Source organism: Xylocopa sonorina, chromosome 12 (assembly GCF_050948175.1).
Source record: "Xylocopa sonorina isolate GNS202 chromosome 12, iyXylSono1_principal, whole genome shotgun sequence".
Taxonomy (NCBI): domain Eukaryota; kingdom Metazoa; phylum Arthropoda; class Insecta; order Hymenoptera; family Apidae; genus Xylocopa; species Xylocopa sonorina.
This window is the reverse complement of record NC_135204.1, coordinates 4,209,213-4,223,576: the sequence shown is the minus strand read 5'-3', so window position 1 is coordinate 4,223,576 and position 14,364 is coordinate 4,209,213. Positions and strand designations below refer to the sequence as shown.

At 29.1% G+C, this 14,364-nt stretch overlaps 3 protein-coding genes across 5 annotated transcripts; 1 reads left to right on the top strand and 2 right to left on the bottom strand.

Annotated features, from left to right (window-relative positions):
- Positions 1-93: 93 nt before the first annotated feature.
- Cog8 (conserved oligomeric Golgi complex subunit 8) lies at positions 94-3,889 on the bottom strand. The gene is made up of 10 exons (XM_076905684.1): positions 3,632-3,889; positions 3,194-3,265; positions 2,982-3,106; positions 2,093-2,368; positions 1,812-2,025; positions 1,514-1,674; positions 1,175-1,450; positions 869-1,057; positions 644-799; positions 94-492 (listed from the first exon to the last, which is right to left on the bottom strand). The coding sequence occupies exons 1-10, from the start codon at positions 3,684-3,686 to the stop codon at positions 172-174; spliced, it is 1,845 nt and encodes a 614-aa protein (XP_076761799.1). The 5' UTR covers positions 3,687-3,889; the 3' UTR covers positions 94-171.
- Positions 3,890-4,253: 364 nt separating this feature from the next.
- Positions 4,254-6,069, top strand: Mrpl48 (mitochondrial ribosomal protein L48). The gene is made up of 4 exons (XM_076905433.1): positions 4,254-4,530; positions 4,635-4,712; positions 4,797-4,930; positions 5,507-6,069. Exons 1-4 carry the CDS (start codon positions 4,507-4,509, stop codon positions 5,796-5,798), a joined length of 528 nt encoding a protein of 175 aa, XP_076761548.1. The 5' UTR covers positions 4,254-4,506; the 3' UTR covers positions 5,799-6,069.
- Positions 5,968-12,668, bottom strand: Frtz (WD repeat-containing and planar cell polarity effector protein fritz). Of its 3 annotated transcripts, XM_076905431.1 has the most exons (16): positions 12,543-12,668; positions 12,297-12,419; positions 11,979-12,108; positions 11,665-11,842; positions 11,172-11,365; positions 10,941-11,041; positions 10,529-10,643; positions 10,227-10,436; positions 9,985-10,148; positions 9,770-9,877; positions 9,496-9,704; positions 8,968-9,091; positions 8,721-8,890; positions 6,939-8,647; positions 6,585-6,717; positions 5,968-6,209 (listed from the first exon to the last, which is right to left on the bottom strand). In XM_076905431.1, the coding sequence occupies exons 2-16, from the start codon at positions 12,377-12,379 to the stop codon at positions 6,124-6,126; spliced, it is 3,714 nt and encodes a 1,237-aa protein (XP_076761546.1). In that variant the 5' UTR covers positions 12,380-12,419; positions 12,543-12,668; the 3' UTR covers positions 5,968-6,123. The 3 variants fall into 3 exon arrangements, with proteins under 3 accessions (XP_076761546.1, XP_076761545.1, XP_076761547.1); XM_076905430.1 differs by having other exon boundaries at positions 12,297-12,622; XM_076905432.1 differs by lacking the exons at positions 10,941-11,041; positions 11,665-11,842; positions 11,979-12,108; positions 12,297-12,419; positions 12,543-12,668 and having other exon boundaries at positions 11,172-11,296.
- Positions 12,669-14,364: the final 1,696 nt, after the last annotated feature.

The following is a 14,364-nucleotide window of genomic DNA, read 5'->3' as shown; positions in this document are numbered from 1 at the left end:
TCTTATATTTTATTCAAAATAATGAAACAGGAGTTTCTGTAAAAGGATCGCGAAAGGAAGAAGCTATTGTTACATCTATAAATATAGTTATAGTTAATTTAAAAAATTAATATTTTATTTACAAGATTTTTCCATACAATGACATATAACAAAATCGATAAAAATTTACAATTACCTATTTTGACTTACACTATCTTCAGTTGTGTTATTTATTACGGTTTTAGTATCTTCCATTATAAGAGGCTTTTTCTCTTCTGAATCAATAGATGTGGTATTTTGTTCTATAGTTGAAGATGATTCGGATACTTGTAATTTCTCCAATTGAGCAATAGCTGTATCTGTTTCTGCATTTTCAGATAAGGAAGCTGTGTTAGAGGTAGTAGCTCTTTGCAAACCTAATGATTGTACATTAGAAACTGATAGTGTCTTCGGAAAGGGTAATAAAGCAGCTAGGGGTTCCAGAATAATAGCTCTGTTTAAATACGTTATTCCCTATAAAAAATATACGTATTTTACATGTATCTTCAAAAGATATACATGTATATATAATACATGTAGAAATAGTCATGTATCAAGTTAAAAGCATTATTTGAAATCGAAGGTAAAACAGTTACATTTTAATAAAAAGATAATCTTTATGTACCTCTGTTTGTAACAAATTTTCTGAAATGCCTAGATGAATTGCACTTTGATTTGGAGGGAATATAGCATGAATACAATACTGTACATAAGGAAGTAATTGTTCGCTTAAACACTCTATAAATCTGAGCATATTTTCTCTTTCTGAAGCTGCGAAAGCCTATAAAATAAATACATGTAATTTATAAGTAAACAATTGGAGAAATATAAATTGTAACTATTAACTTACTTGCTGTTCTTGTTTATAAAAGTGTAATATCGATTTTGCTACATTGTACAGGGACTCCTGTAAAATTTTTGTACAAAAAACAGATAGTGCTACTGGCGAACAAAGCCTTATTTCATTAAAAGTTGATATAAGACCATTACAATATTCAGCTAGAGGATAAAATTCCACTAATTGCTCTGGAGGATTTTCCTAAGAAAAAATAATTTTTCATTATCCCGGTATATGTATCAAAATGTGTTCAAAGTGATTTGGATTTTTACATTATATGTTTACATTTAAACATTTAAAACTTATATAAAGACTTACTGATTTAATTGTAGTTGTCATTTTAATATTAGGCTTTTGTGTCTTATTAATTAATGTAAAAGATTCCATATCCTTCTCAAACTTTTTTGTTGTTTTGCGTATACTGGACTCAAATTTTTCACGAATAACACGTACAAATATATCAGACATTCGACCAGTAAAATCAGCACCTACTCTACCAAATGACAAACCAAAATATGTACACTGGCCCAAAATGGAATCTATCGATGTAACACCGGGTAAATCTTGTTCTAAAGTCGTTAAAAATTGAGATATCTAGAAGAAATAATTAGATTATATTAAGAGTATATTTTCATAAAATATAAATCTTCAATATACCTTTTCTTCAATCCAGTGATAAAATATAGCACATTCATTTACAGTTGGATCTCTTCCTGGTATTATTAACTCATCATCATTAAACATAGCTTTGTACTGCGTTATTATGTTAAACAAATGTATCCTAGATAACTCTATTGTTTTTGTGATATGAAGATTAGCTAAAAATAGCTATATATTATTAAACTGTATATAATAATATTAAATTCCATAAGTAATACATATCTTAATCAATACATATCACTAAAATATGCATTACTTATGTAACAATTTGGTATTTTATACAAAATCAACTTACGATCATCTTTAGGTATAGCACTCAAAAGACTTTGAAGCCAACTATCACGTGCTTGAAGAAATTTAATACGTAACTCTGGTTCAGTAAAAGCATCCATTGATCGCAACAATCCAACAAGTTGTAAACATCTTGCAAGTGGCAAATCTCCTCTTAATGAACCGACAACTTGTCCTACCATTCCTGACCAACTACTCTCAATTTCTGCCACTATGGACTAAATTGTTAATAAATAAAATGAGATATATTTTTCATTACATTTATTAGACGCATCAGAAACGTACCGATATGATTGGAATATCTCCATGTTTAGTTCCCAATTGACGTGCGTACTGAGATAACTCTAACGCTTCATTGTACTGATTGCTTCTTAAACATGACTCCATCAGTTGAGGCATTTCAAGTACTTCAAGTAATTCCGCATTTCTCGTTAACGTTAAACTATTTATTCTTCTATGTGTATTTATGTCTTTTGATGTATCACAAAATGATTGGCACTTTTCTACAAACTTGGGTATTTTTTGTACAAGTCCATCAAGTCGATTTTCTGTCTCGTTAAACTTAAAATTACAATAATGTGCTTTTATTAGTATCTTTACTATATAAAAAAATATACAATAAAATTCTTCCACATACGAGATTTAGTTTTCCCAGAAATTTTGAATTTAGAGATACATTTATAATATACGTGGAGTTGACTATATCTTTAGGTTTTAATACATTTATTAAATAAAAGTTAACTTCAAAGCATAAAAAAATATTCTATATTTCAAGCTAATTTCTACATATTGAATCATTCTCTGTTTGGACGTACGATTTGTTTTATTGCAACTTATATATCAATAACACAATAGAGCCTCTAATATCCATTTATTCTAATATCTGAACTTTCTTATGTTCAACAGGAAATTAGCAATTAAAAGGATATGTGGTTTACACATATTTAAGTTAAACAAACTTAATTTTTGTGATTTCTACTTAAATAAGTAAAATTTAGTATCGAAAAGAATTTGCTATATTATCAAAAAATTCGTTTACTAAAGCACTTATTACTTACTATTACTTTAGTAAGTTCTACTTATTACTTACAATACATATTGCCGATATAAAAGACTCTATTGTGATTTCATTACACTGTATATTATTATTATATAAAGTCTGTCACTTTATTACTTGCTTAAATATTTCCCTGGAGCTTTCCGCAGTTTGAATGAAAGTTTTATAATTCGCAAACACTAGCTCTTGTGTTGTTTGCAGTACTGAATTTTTCTCATCCTCCAAATGATCAGGTTCTTTACCTAAAAGCAATTTCAACATCTAATATTTTGTCTCCACGTAAAGGATTATTCCTATTTAAAAAATAGTTAATTATGAAGATAACTTACTAAGTTGATCAACATCATAACCACCGAGTTTTGATAAGTATTGATAAAAATCTGGATTTTCCTTCCATGATTCTATAAAAAAAATATAACAAACAATATACGTAAATATATTATAAAATTAAATATAAACACAAAAATGAAACCATTTGAAAAATCAATACAAACATAATAATTAGAGAGCAGATATCCATATAAATTCAAACTTTTACAAACTCAATTAGAAAAGTGTAGTTTAAACAAAGATTGGTTACACGCTCTAAATATTATATATGCATTATGTTGCGGATAATTTGTATGTTTATACATATCATGCATAGTATCTTTTTTTCAACATTTAAATTTCCTATATGTGTATAAACATTCGTAATCTACATCTCTAGTTTACAAAAACCTGGAAAGCAAATTTGTTATTTAGTATAAAAAATGAAACTAAATTACCTGGGATGCCGTTTGAAAATACTAGATTTATAACATTCTCAGTTTCGATGTCCATTTTTTATTTGCACAATACATTTGTACATCCGATCGAGTTTGTATTTAAATTATTCTTACGTATCGCATGTGTTACATGTATGAAAACTACAGGAGACACATCTGGGACGTGTTATACTTTCCGAACTTGACAGAGTACCACGGCTAGCTATAGTGCAGCAGCGCAAAGTACTTCATAGTAGCAACACAGAGCACTCTGTGGTAGCGTTACAACTATATATCGACTAATCATTGTACAAGCAATACATAGATACATGTCACACCTGTACATAACTATTCACGATAAATCAGGTTGATACTTTCTGCATTTTATGAAAACTGTATTCTTAGAGCGCTATGTTACGTAATAAAATTTTATAAATACAAAAGGCAATCAATATACTTATATCTACATTTTTCTAATTACAATTATTGAATTTAGGAACTTATAAAAAAAAATGAAAGAGACAAAAAAAATGAAATATAAAAGTATCGTATTATAGGATGGTTGTAATTTTTGCTCCATATACATATAAGATCCGTGTTATAGGAGGGTTCATAATCAGCATTAAGTTCTTGTACAAATTTCTGAATAACAAACGATTCAAAAATTATTTCCAATTTTTTACGATGACATAAGTTTTTCTCCAAAAAATAATTGCACAAATGTATTAATTATATTATAGATTTTTGCGCGTGTGTGATATACTTAGGTGGTTACCGCATACATGTTACATGTGTTTAGATATGATACTTTGTTCGATTTAAGACGATAATAATAATAATCATTTTTACTGAAAGATTGAATAACAATCTTAAACAGTAATTCTATTTAGTACAAAATGGTGTTAAATGTTCTCAAGCAGGTATGTTATTCTTTAGAGGAATAAGGTTACGTAAATTTAGTAATATACTAAGTGAAATCGTATTGTTTACTAAAAAGAGTAATATAATCAAATTTTATGTACAGGTCACAACACATTACCGTTGTTTAATATTTAAAAAAGCAGTCAGGTTTTACGGTATATATGAGCCACCATATTTAAAGGTTACCGTCATAATATCATTAATTATTGATAAAACTACACGCGTCGTGCGATGTCGCAACATTAACTTATTTTTACTGTTATAGCAAAAGGAATTAGAAATACCAGTGTATCCTGTTTTAAACATACAGCTTAGAGGATATAAGTATCCTTTACTTGAAAGTTACCAATCATTCATTCATAAATTAGCCAGAGTATTGGATTTTAAAATTGATGACAGGTAACATTATAGTAATTTTTCTCTAATCTAAAAGATGTATTAATCTTGAATTGACGCTATTTTTTGAACAGTCAAATGTCATACCGAGGTCTTTCAGATTTACTGTGGTTCTCACACAATTATTAAATATGTAAATGTTTATCAAAATAGTGCCAGATATCTAACTTGTAACTATAATGTTGAAATGATAAAAGAAAACATATATTGCAGTGTAGGACAGTAGTTATGGAAGTCGATATGTTAGTGTCAGAATCGCCAATTTGAGGCTAATATTTTTTTATTTACGATCATGGGTTCAAAGCTTTTGTAGTTTAGTACCATGCATTTGTAATTATTGGGACTTTTGATTATGAACCCTATTCTTTTGGGAAATTGTGCCAACATTTTACAAGTAGTTGAATTTTTTTATTTAGTAACTCAGAACACTGGTAGGTCTGATGAATTATTACAAGGTACACACTTGATAGGCAGTTACAATGCTTGTAGAACATTGGTATAATTTGTCTAAATGAATACGATTTCCAAAAGCTCAATAGTATATTTCTATCTTAATCATATCTTTGTTTATTTTTGTAGCTTTGCTTTTCCACATAAAGAATATAAGATCAAAAGATTTAAGAAAGGAACTTCTGTAACTGACACTGAATATAATTTAAAAATTTATGAGAGAGATATGCTAATATCAAATGTGTCTTCCATAAAGTGCCCAATTCTTATTAGAATATTAGAAGCAACCTTACCCGAAGGAGTTACTTTACACATAGATAATTATGATCCTTCGATACAAAAGCTACGTATAATACCAAATAAAGAGTTACTTGACTTGAAAGATGAATTAAATGCAATATATGAAAGCAGATCAAAGTAACATCTTTAGTAAATATAAACGAAAATATGTTTAAAATAGTTACTAATTTATGTAATAACAGGCAAATAATTGTTTACTGTTATAATATGAACAAATTTTTCTCTTGTATAAACTATGTAACAAATCTAGAAATTTGTAATTTATGACACATAAACATGACCTATTAATGCAATCTAAAAACAAATTTTATTGTATATAAAAATTATGTACAATATAAAAGTATGCATGTCCTTACATAAATTTTAAATATATGTAAATACAGTCTTGTGCATATACGTATATATGTATATGTTTCCTTTTTTTGTATACAAATTTAAACCTTATTTTATAACAGTCCAAAGTGTACAACTTTTATTTTGGAACCTTCTTCTGGTCTTGAGGAATCTTTTACTTTGTCACTGATATCTTCTTCTACAAAACATGTTATATGTTTGAAGCTAATTGCATGTAGTTGAAGTAAAGATTTATTACTCTTACAGACAATATATATTCATTAAGAAATCCTTTGATCCAAGATTTTTGTCAAGAGCTAATAAACTTAAATTTTATAAAGATACAAATTTAAAAGAAATAAATATAAACTTAGTATAATCAAATAATATAGTAGGTAGATTTTGCTTTTCTTTTCTTATTTCATATCTTTCAAGTTAAATTTTTTGAAAGTTTAATCAATATTTAATTCTTCATCATAGATTAGGTATAAAATGCACAATTAAAATCTAGAGAAACCGGATTCTTATTGTTTCTCCTTCCTTATTTTTTTTTTTATCAAACATTATTACTCACTTGGTAATGGTTGAAAATCTTTAAGATAATCTTCGTTTCCAAGGCACAATGGTAGACTTTCTTCTAATTCACGTTTAGGGTCAGTTAAATGCACTTGAGTAATTGTGGAACGCTTTTGCTTATGTGATTGACCCTATTAAACATGACAAAATATAAGCACATTTCTGTATTTCGACACTTTCACTGCTATGTGCATCTTTGATAATGTCATATACATTATCTTAATATCATAGATTTAACAAATTATTCTTTTAAATAGTTAATATAGTAACTTCTATAAAATTACTTTTCATTGACTACTGAACTCTATTTGTTCTTACATGAACTCTGTTTATATGTAATAATAATGCTTACCGTACCAGGTACCAATATGTGCGTTACTGTATCTGAAAATTTAACCTTTGGTTTTTCACTTGTTGCTAACGTTGTATCTGTGAATGTCGAGAAAGGAGAACAGGACATAGAGCTAGAGGTAGGAGTTGATATAACGGGCAGAGGTGGAATATTGGAAGAAACCTTAGATTCTTTGCTAATATTAGCATTTGTACTGTTTTGTGATAATACTAATTTTGAATGCCTACTGTCGAATCTATTTTGTACACCATATGTAGAAGAAAATTGTGAACTACCTAGTTTCATATTATTACTAGAGGAATGCACATCAATGTTATCACAACTTCCATGAAGCGAAATGTAATCAAAATCGTAATTAAGTCTGTATCTTGAAGCTTTAATATTGCCATATTTTTGATGGTCTTGTAAGATGTTAGATGTAGAATTTTGTTTCTGCAATAAATGTGAGTTGACATTTCTTGCCCTGATAGGTGAAAACTTTTTAATAGATTCATCAATGTCTGTTAATCCAGGCGTACTTCTAGATAGAGGAATATTTTTTTTTGGAAGACTTTGAAAATAATTCGTAAATGAATTTGTTAAAGATGGAGGTGGTGGAATATTAAAATCTACTTGTTTTTTCCCTAGGAAAGCTTGCGATTTCGCAATGTTATGATGATCTTCGTTATTAAAGCTTTTTAAACTGTTATTACAAGAATCCTGTGCTTGATTTTCAAGATAATTAAATGAAGTAGATGCAAGATTACTATGGTTATTGTGAAAGGTAGATGATAATTTATTTGTTATGGCAGAATCGGGGAGAGTTTTAGATGAAAAGTCATTCATCGCAACAAATGGTTTTATACACTTTGGTGATAGAACTGTGTTTGAGTCGGATTTAGTGGTCACTAAGTCATTAAAAGCATTATCATATGAATTTGAAATGTCTGTACCTAGTGTGCTAAAAGATGTTGACATAATGTTGTTATCTATGTTATCTAATGAAGATCTTAATAAATCAGAAGAAACATCTGACGTAACTGATTCATACGTTGGATTGTTAAAAGGTGTAGACATAAAACTATTCTCTTCGACTAAATTTGTTGCTATTGCATCATTAGGCACATTGTCAAGAGGGAATTGTATTTCACCACGGAGAACTTTGTTTAATGTAGTGTCTACAGAGTTCTCGTTAATTCTACTAGATATTCCTGTTTTTGGTTCATCTAAGGATACACTTCCAAAGGAAGTTGTCATTAAATCATCAGAAATATTATTGAAAGACTGTGAATTATTAGTAGAAGTCATTGTACATATCATCGTTGGATTTGTATGAGTTTTATATAGCGGTTTGTTAAAGGATGTTGATGTGAAAAATGTATTTGATAGTGGAAGATGTGATGAATGATTGAAAGAAGTTGTAGCAAGAGGGGGTATACTAGTGGGTATACTAAAAGACCGTGATTCTAATTTACAATCAGTTTTATCACCAGGTGAAACGTCAGTGAATGATGTGGATATTAGATTTTTATTAAGAGGATGTGAATGGAGTACTGGTAAGGGTGGGATTTGGCTGTTGGATTCTTTCTTATAGCTGTGACTTTTCGACTCTTTTACATCACTTTGATTTTCCTTTGAGGAATTTTCACTTTCATCGCTACATGATTCTTCTCCTTTGTCACTTATTGAATCAGAGCACAATGAACAGGATGCTCTAGAACATGTGGAATCTGAAAATTGTTAATATTTTTAATATTTTCTATGAAACAAAATTATCTGTAAATATATCTAATTGATTCTTACGTGAACTACTGCAACTGTTTGATCTACTTAATATACGTTCAGCATTTTCTTTTGCTGCAGTTGCCATTGCTGTATCATTTACAACTAATGCATAAAAATGTATATCCATAAAAAGATCATGATCGTTTAGATCAATAGCAAGCCTAAAGGCTTTTTCAAACATATGATACCTATAATATCCAGGATTAGGTTTCCATTACTGTACTGTTGTACAGACTTTCTTGAGAAGTAAAAATATGTATGATACCTTAACAAATGATGAAAAAATCGTCTTGTTAGATCTCTTATTTCATCTCCATATTCTTCCTCAATTGCTTGACTTATTGGTTTAACAGGCACATGAAAACTACCCAATGCATTCTGTATAAGGTCTATAGAACATCAAATTCTTTACATTATATGGACTAAACTAATTGAGAAGCTTAGTGGAAAAAAAGTACAAATGCATTTTCTTTTTCAATTTTCCCTCTAGCTTTCAGATGCTAGAGAGAAGATGTAAAGCTAATTGACTAATAGTACTATTCAGTATCGTCACTTTAATAAGTCAAGTGTTGAATGAAGTCATTAATTTCGAGAAGACTGTCCATACATAACCTATTTTGAATCATTAGAAGCTGTAGCTAGCATGTAGCACAAGCTACACACATCCATATTTTATCAACAAGAATCATTCTGTTAAACTTCGATTTTAGTCAGCTTTTTAAATAAAAGATTTTATCACTTATACTATTTTTCCTCCCAAGTAACTCAATTAAATTGCAAACATATATCTTACTTTCACGTTCTGTTGTTAATGGCAATTTAAACAGATAATTTACAATCTGATTTAGTGCATGCATACATGCACGAGGATGAGTATCCCAGTTCATAGACAATAGTAACGATGTTGCTTGTTCAACTTGTGATAATGATAAATATCTTTTTACTAGTACATCACCAGTAAAAGAATTTCCTTCCAACATTTTTATGACACCTACAGGTCCTCTATCAATGCATTATATTAATATTTTTTACTTGTCATTTCATTAAAAGAGCTTATAATGTCATACCGTTGAAAAATTAATAATAATAAAGAGTTTCCATAATTATGTAAATCAATGTAACAGTTCAGATCATTCTTTTTGTTCCATTCCATACGGAGTAATGCTGGTTGAATTCTATATATATATACATACAAATATATGTATACACATATAATAGAAAATAAATATAAATATATTGCAGTTATGTCAGTATTCATAAATAAGTAAATTTAAAGTAATACCTAAAATATGAGGACAAATCAAGAATGTTGGCTTGTACTGCTTCTTCGCATAACGTTTGACTTTTAATGCATGATAAACCAATGTCAAAATGTTGAAACTGACCTTTGTCATTTCCAACAACGAATATTATTCCATCGTTATGCCATGATGCCAATGTCGGTATCTTAAAAATTTATATATTATTTTGTATATCTCAAGAATTAATTTTTTATATTAAATGTTATGTACAGGTTTAACTTACAAAAGCTGCTTTTACACTGATGGTAGTAGCTCTAGTTTGATCATAAATTATAATAGAACCATCTATACAACATAATAATAACAATTCCTGGGTTGGTGAAAATTTTACACAACTTGTATGCGTTGGTAATGGTACAGAAATCATTGCTATTCTTTGAAGCTTATCTTGTTGTGAAACTTCATATGTACGCCATTCTATGGTTACTTCTCCCTAAATCATATTTATGATGTCAAACATTAATTGATGGTTTCAAAATCGAGATTTTATTGTAATCGTAATAGTAAGTAATACATTACTATTACCTTTCTCGATACTTTCTGTTCTATAGAATGAATAATATTATCATTACATGCATCAAACATTATACATAAGGGATCAAATTCGCTACGTATATAACAAATTAATTCTAATTTTACTCTGAAAATAAAAATACATTGTATATAAATTAAATCTATTATGTAAAAAAAGCAACATTTTCATTAAATATTAACACATTCACAGTCCAGCATGAAAATGTATTCTTATGTTGTACATTCAACAGACTCGAATTCTTATCCTTTTCAAGATTTAAGAGTGTCATATGTTTTAAACTTGTTGTTAGGGGACTTGAATTTATTTTTAGACTTAATGGACTATGAATGTGTATTATGTAGGAAATGAAATTTAATATAAAATTATAATATTGGAGAATATCTAGAAAGATTAATTTTATACCCTATTAAACGATAAAGATGTATGTTAGCACGATCGTGTTCTTTTACAGCAGGACTCCAAGGATAAACTTCATTCATTGTAGATTTCCACCAGATTAATATCTACGATTTTCAAGTTTGTTTGTGTGTGTGTGTTAAAAATTTAAATAAAAATGATTAAATAAATTTTATGGAGTGAGGACAAAAAGTGTTTGTATAAAAATAGTTTCTTTCACCACTTAATTGTACTCACCAAATCGCCGCATTTATTTGTTTGCACTCTCTTATCCAATCTACGGCCATTTGGGCCAAACAAATCAATAGTAGATAATTTTGGTTCAAGTCTACTGATTTTATCAAAAATATGTCTTTTCGATCTTGTAAAATGCACAACAGTTACTTGGTTATCATTATAAGTGCATAATACATAATTTTTAGTAATTATCACTATAAATATAAGTAATGAAACGTTTGAATTTTTTAAAGATATACAGTAAATTAACGTACACATAAATGAAATGTTAGAAGGAAAAATAAACGGTAATTTTTTGTATTTTCCATTGAAACAATGACTTCATATATGGGTCTTAAGATACATTATCATTGGATAAAAGATTCTTTCCTTTAAAACATGTTAATGAATCTATATATTCACAAATAATTAGTTTATAAGGCAACAATGAGGGACTATTGTCATTTTTCCCTCTGTCTGATCATTTGTATACCAAGTAAAATTAAATAATTACCATCTGATATGTGCTCTAACAGTTTTCCTATGAGATATTTATCAAAAGTTATTTTATAAATATCGCCAGTAGCGATGTTAATTTGTATTTGTATTAATAAGGCATTGCTTAACATCAACTGTAAAACACAATCATCGTACCATTGACAATATATTATGGAATTATCTTTCAGTTGTTCCTATAAAAAGAAGTTCAAAAATATGTATAATAAAAATTCTCCCTTGAGATTTAAAAAATGCAGAATAATTATCACTGATAGCAAAATTTTGACTTTCATCTTTATTTTCTTCCGTAAACTATTGAACCAATTTTACCTCTAAGTATTTGATAGAATCTTTTAATTTATTTCCCTTTTTATTGGTCGGTACGTATACCATACCACGTTTCTGGCAATAGGATCGTTTCCCTTCCTCGTGTAAACTATCAATTCTTTTATCATGATATCTATAAGAACATTACAAGAGATTTGTCTTTGTCATGTTAATAAAAAGATGCTGTGCAAATAAATTTATTTATTTGTAAAATTATTACAATATTTTAGAGGCTGGCAAATATCCTATACTAATCAGTTTTCTAAATATACTTAGGTACTAATATAATTTATAGTATGAATGGATTAGTCTGTGTCTCACCGAAATGCACCAAAATCTGTACTTTTTATATTAATATTGTCGTCGAAAGTCCATAAGTTTACTTCACCCAACAATGTAAACATTATAAAACACTGTTCTAAATTCTTGAACGTTTACATTTAACTGTATGTAAACAGAGTCACATTAGTTCCCAGTGGGTTATGTTATATCACATCAGAACGAAACGTGTCTGTATAATTATATATTTAAATGGTGAACACAAAGATACTATATAATTTTATTTACTCATTATTGGGATTCGTTCTTCACCATTTTGTTATACAGGACACTGCATTACCGATGTCATTTCCATTGTGATTCTAAAACCAATCACAATACGGCATTGTCTTGATCGTGTGAAGTAGAAATTAGATTTCTATTGTTAAAGGAGTAAGTTTTTTGTGACGATTTTTATATTTGTTTTAGTTATATTTAAATGGGGTAGACGAGTTTATAAACTATGCTTATAAATTAAGAATACGTTACGTCAAACAATGAAAGGGTATACATTTCTTTTTGTTTCTTTTTTGGTACGGAATAGGTAATTTGAAATATAACTTTGATGCTTAAATTGGTTTGAAAACTATTCTCTGTGTACTATTACAAAACTAAAATGATCTTTATTCAATTGAATAAAGTCGTCCTGTTACTTTGTTTATTTATAATTTTTGTACGTATGAACAGACATTTATTTGAATTAATTTTATTACAATAAAATAATAATTTATTTCGCAAGTATATCCCATATATGTTTAGTACTTATCGGTGGATAAAAGGTTGGTACTGAAAATTTTTAATGTCAAAGGATTATTAATATTCAGAAAGCTAAGAAAATGAGAATTTTTAACTCAAAGTCACCTTTTTTCTTATGCATAAAGTAAGCTTGATGTTACTTATATTATTTAAAAATATAATGAAATAACTCGAGCTGAGAGTTTCATGGTGCGGTTTCAGCGTTATAAAAAATGTCTGGCACAAAGGAAAGGGTTCCATTGATTCCCTTCCAGGCAGAAGTCAAGGTACAACGAAGGATCGGTAGCGTTTAGTTGATTTTTCAAAGATACATATGTAGGTCACTATAAGAATTTTAGTTAGTACAAATTAAATGCTATTTGGTTTACGCCCTAGATTTCGAGTTGTCCACGTAGATTTATTTTCATAAAAGAGGCATGAATAACTTTCGCTGGCGTGAATCACTTTCCCTAAGTAGTGCGACTAAATCTGCCTTTCACTTGCGCCCACAACGCCCACAACACCATAGGAATTTCCAGTTCCACTAGCTTGTAAACGCTTATGAGCATCGCTAGTGCCAATGTATATTGGAAAGGGGTATCAAATACAGTATTAATTCCCAAATTTATTACTAGGTGACACTCCTAAAATGTCCTTCGAATCCTGAGGATTGCTTTGTGCTGGAATTGACATAATTTGTGACGTTTGCATAATAACAATGACAATGGTTATTACTTATCTAGAATATTACGAACGTCTCGTTGAACAGACTATAGAAACATGTATACAAGTAGTCCCTTTGATTCAAATCTATAGCTCAAACCTACAGTCGGTTGGGTAGGGAACACGGACGATCTGTAGGCACCCAATCATTTCGAAGTTAGGTGCCCAATAGCTTGCACTAAGCTGGCTTTATAGTGGTAAATAGGTAACCAATTTATCGACATTGTAGTATATTGGTAACTCATTAAAAATTTGGTGTAGGATACCATTTATTATTACAGATGAGATATAGAATGCACGTGAGATTTATCATTTTAGAAGATTTCATTTTTTAGTTCCATAAGCGTCATAGCCCATAAGTGTTATGGGACTTAATGCCATTTACTCTGAAACGCCGTCTCCAGTCAGACATGGTCTCATTAAAATAGAGTCATTTTCTACTGGACGATCACCGACTTGTGCTTGTGTTAATATCTTAAGAGGCGCCAGAATCGAAGAGATTGTCTGTACACACCGTCATAATACCGTCGTAAAATTTATAGTTTATGTGACACAGTTCATTCGATATTGGTTTTATGAAGATTTAATGGAAGGTACTAGTACTCTTTCCTGG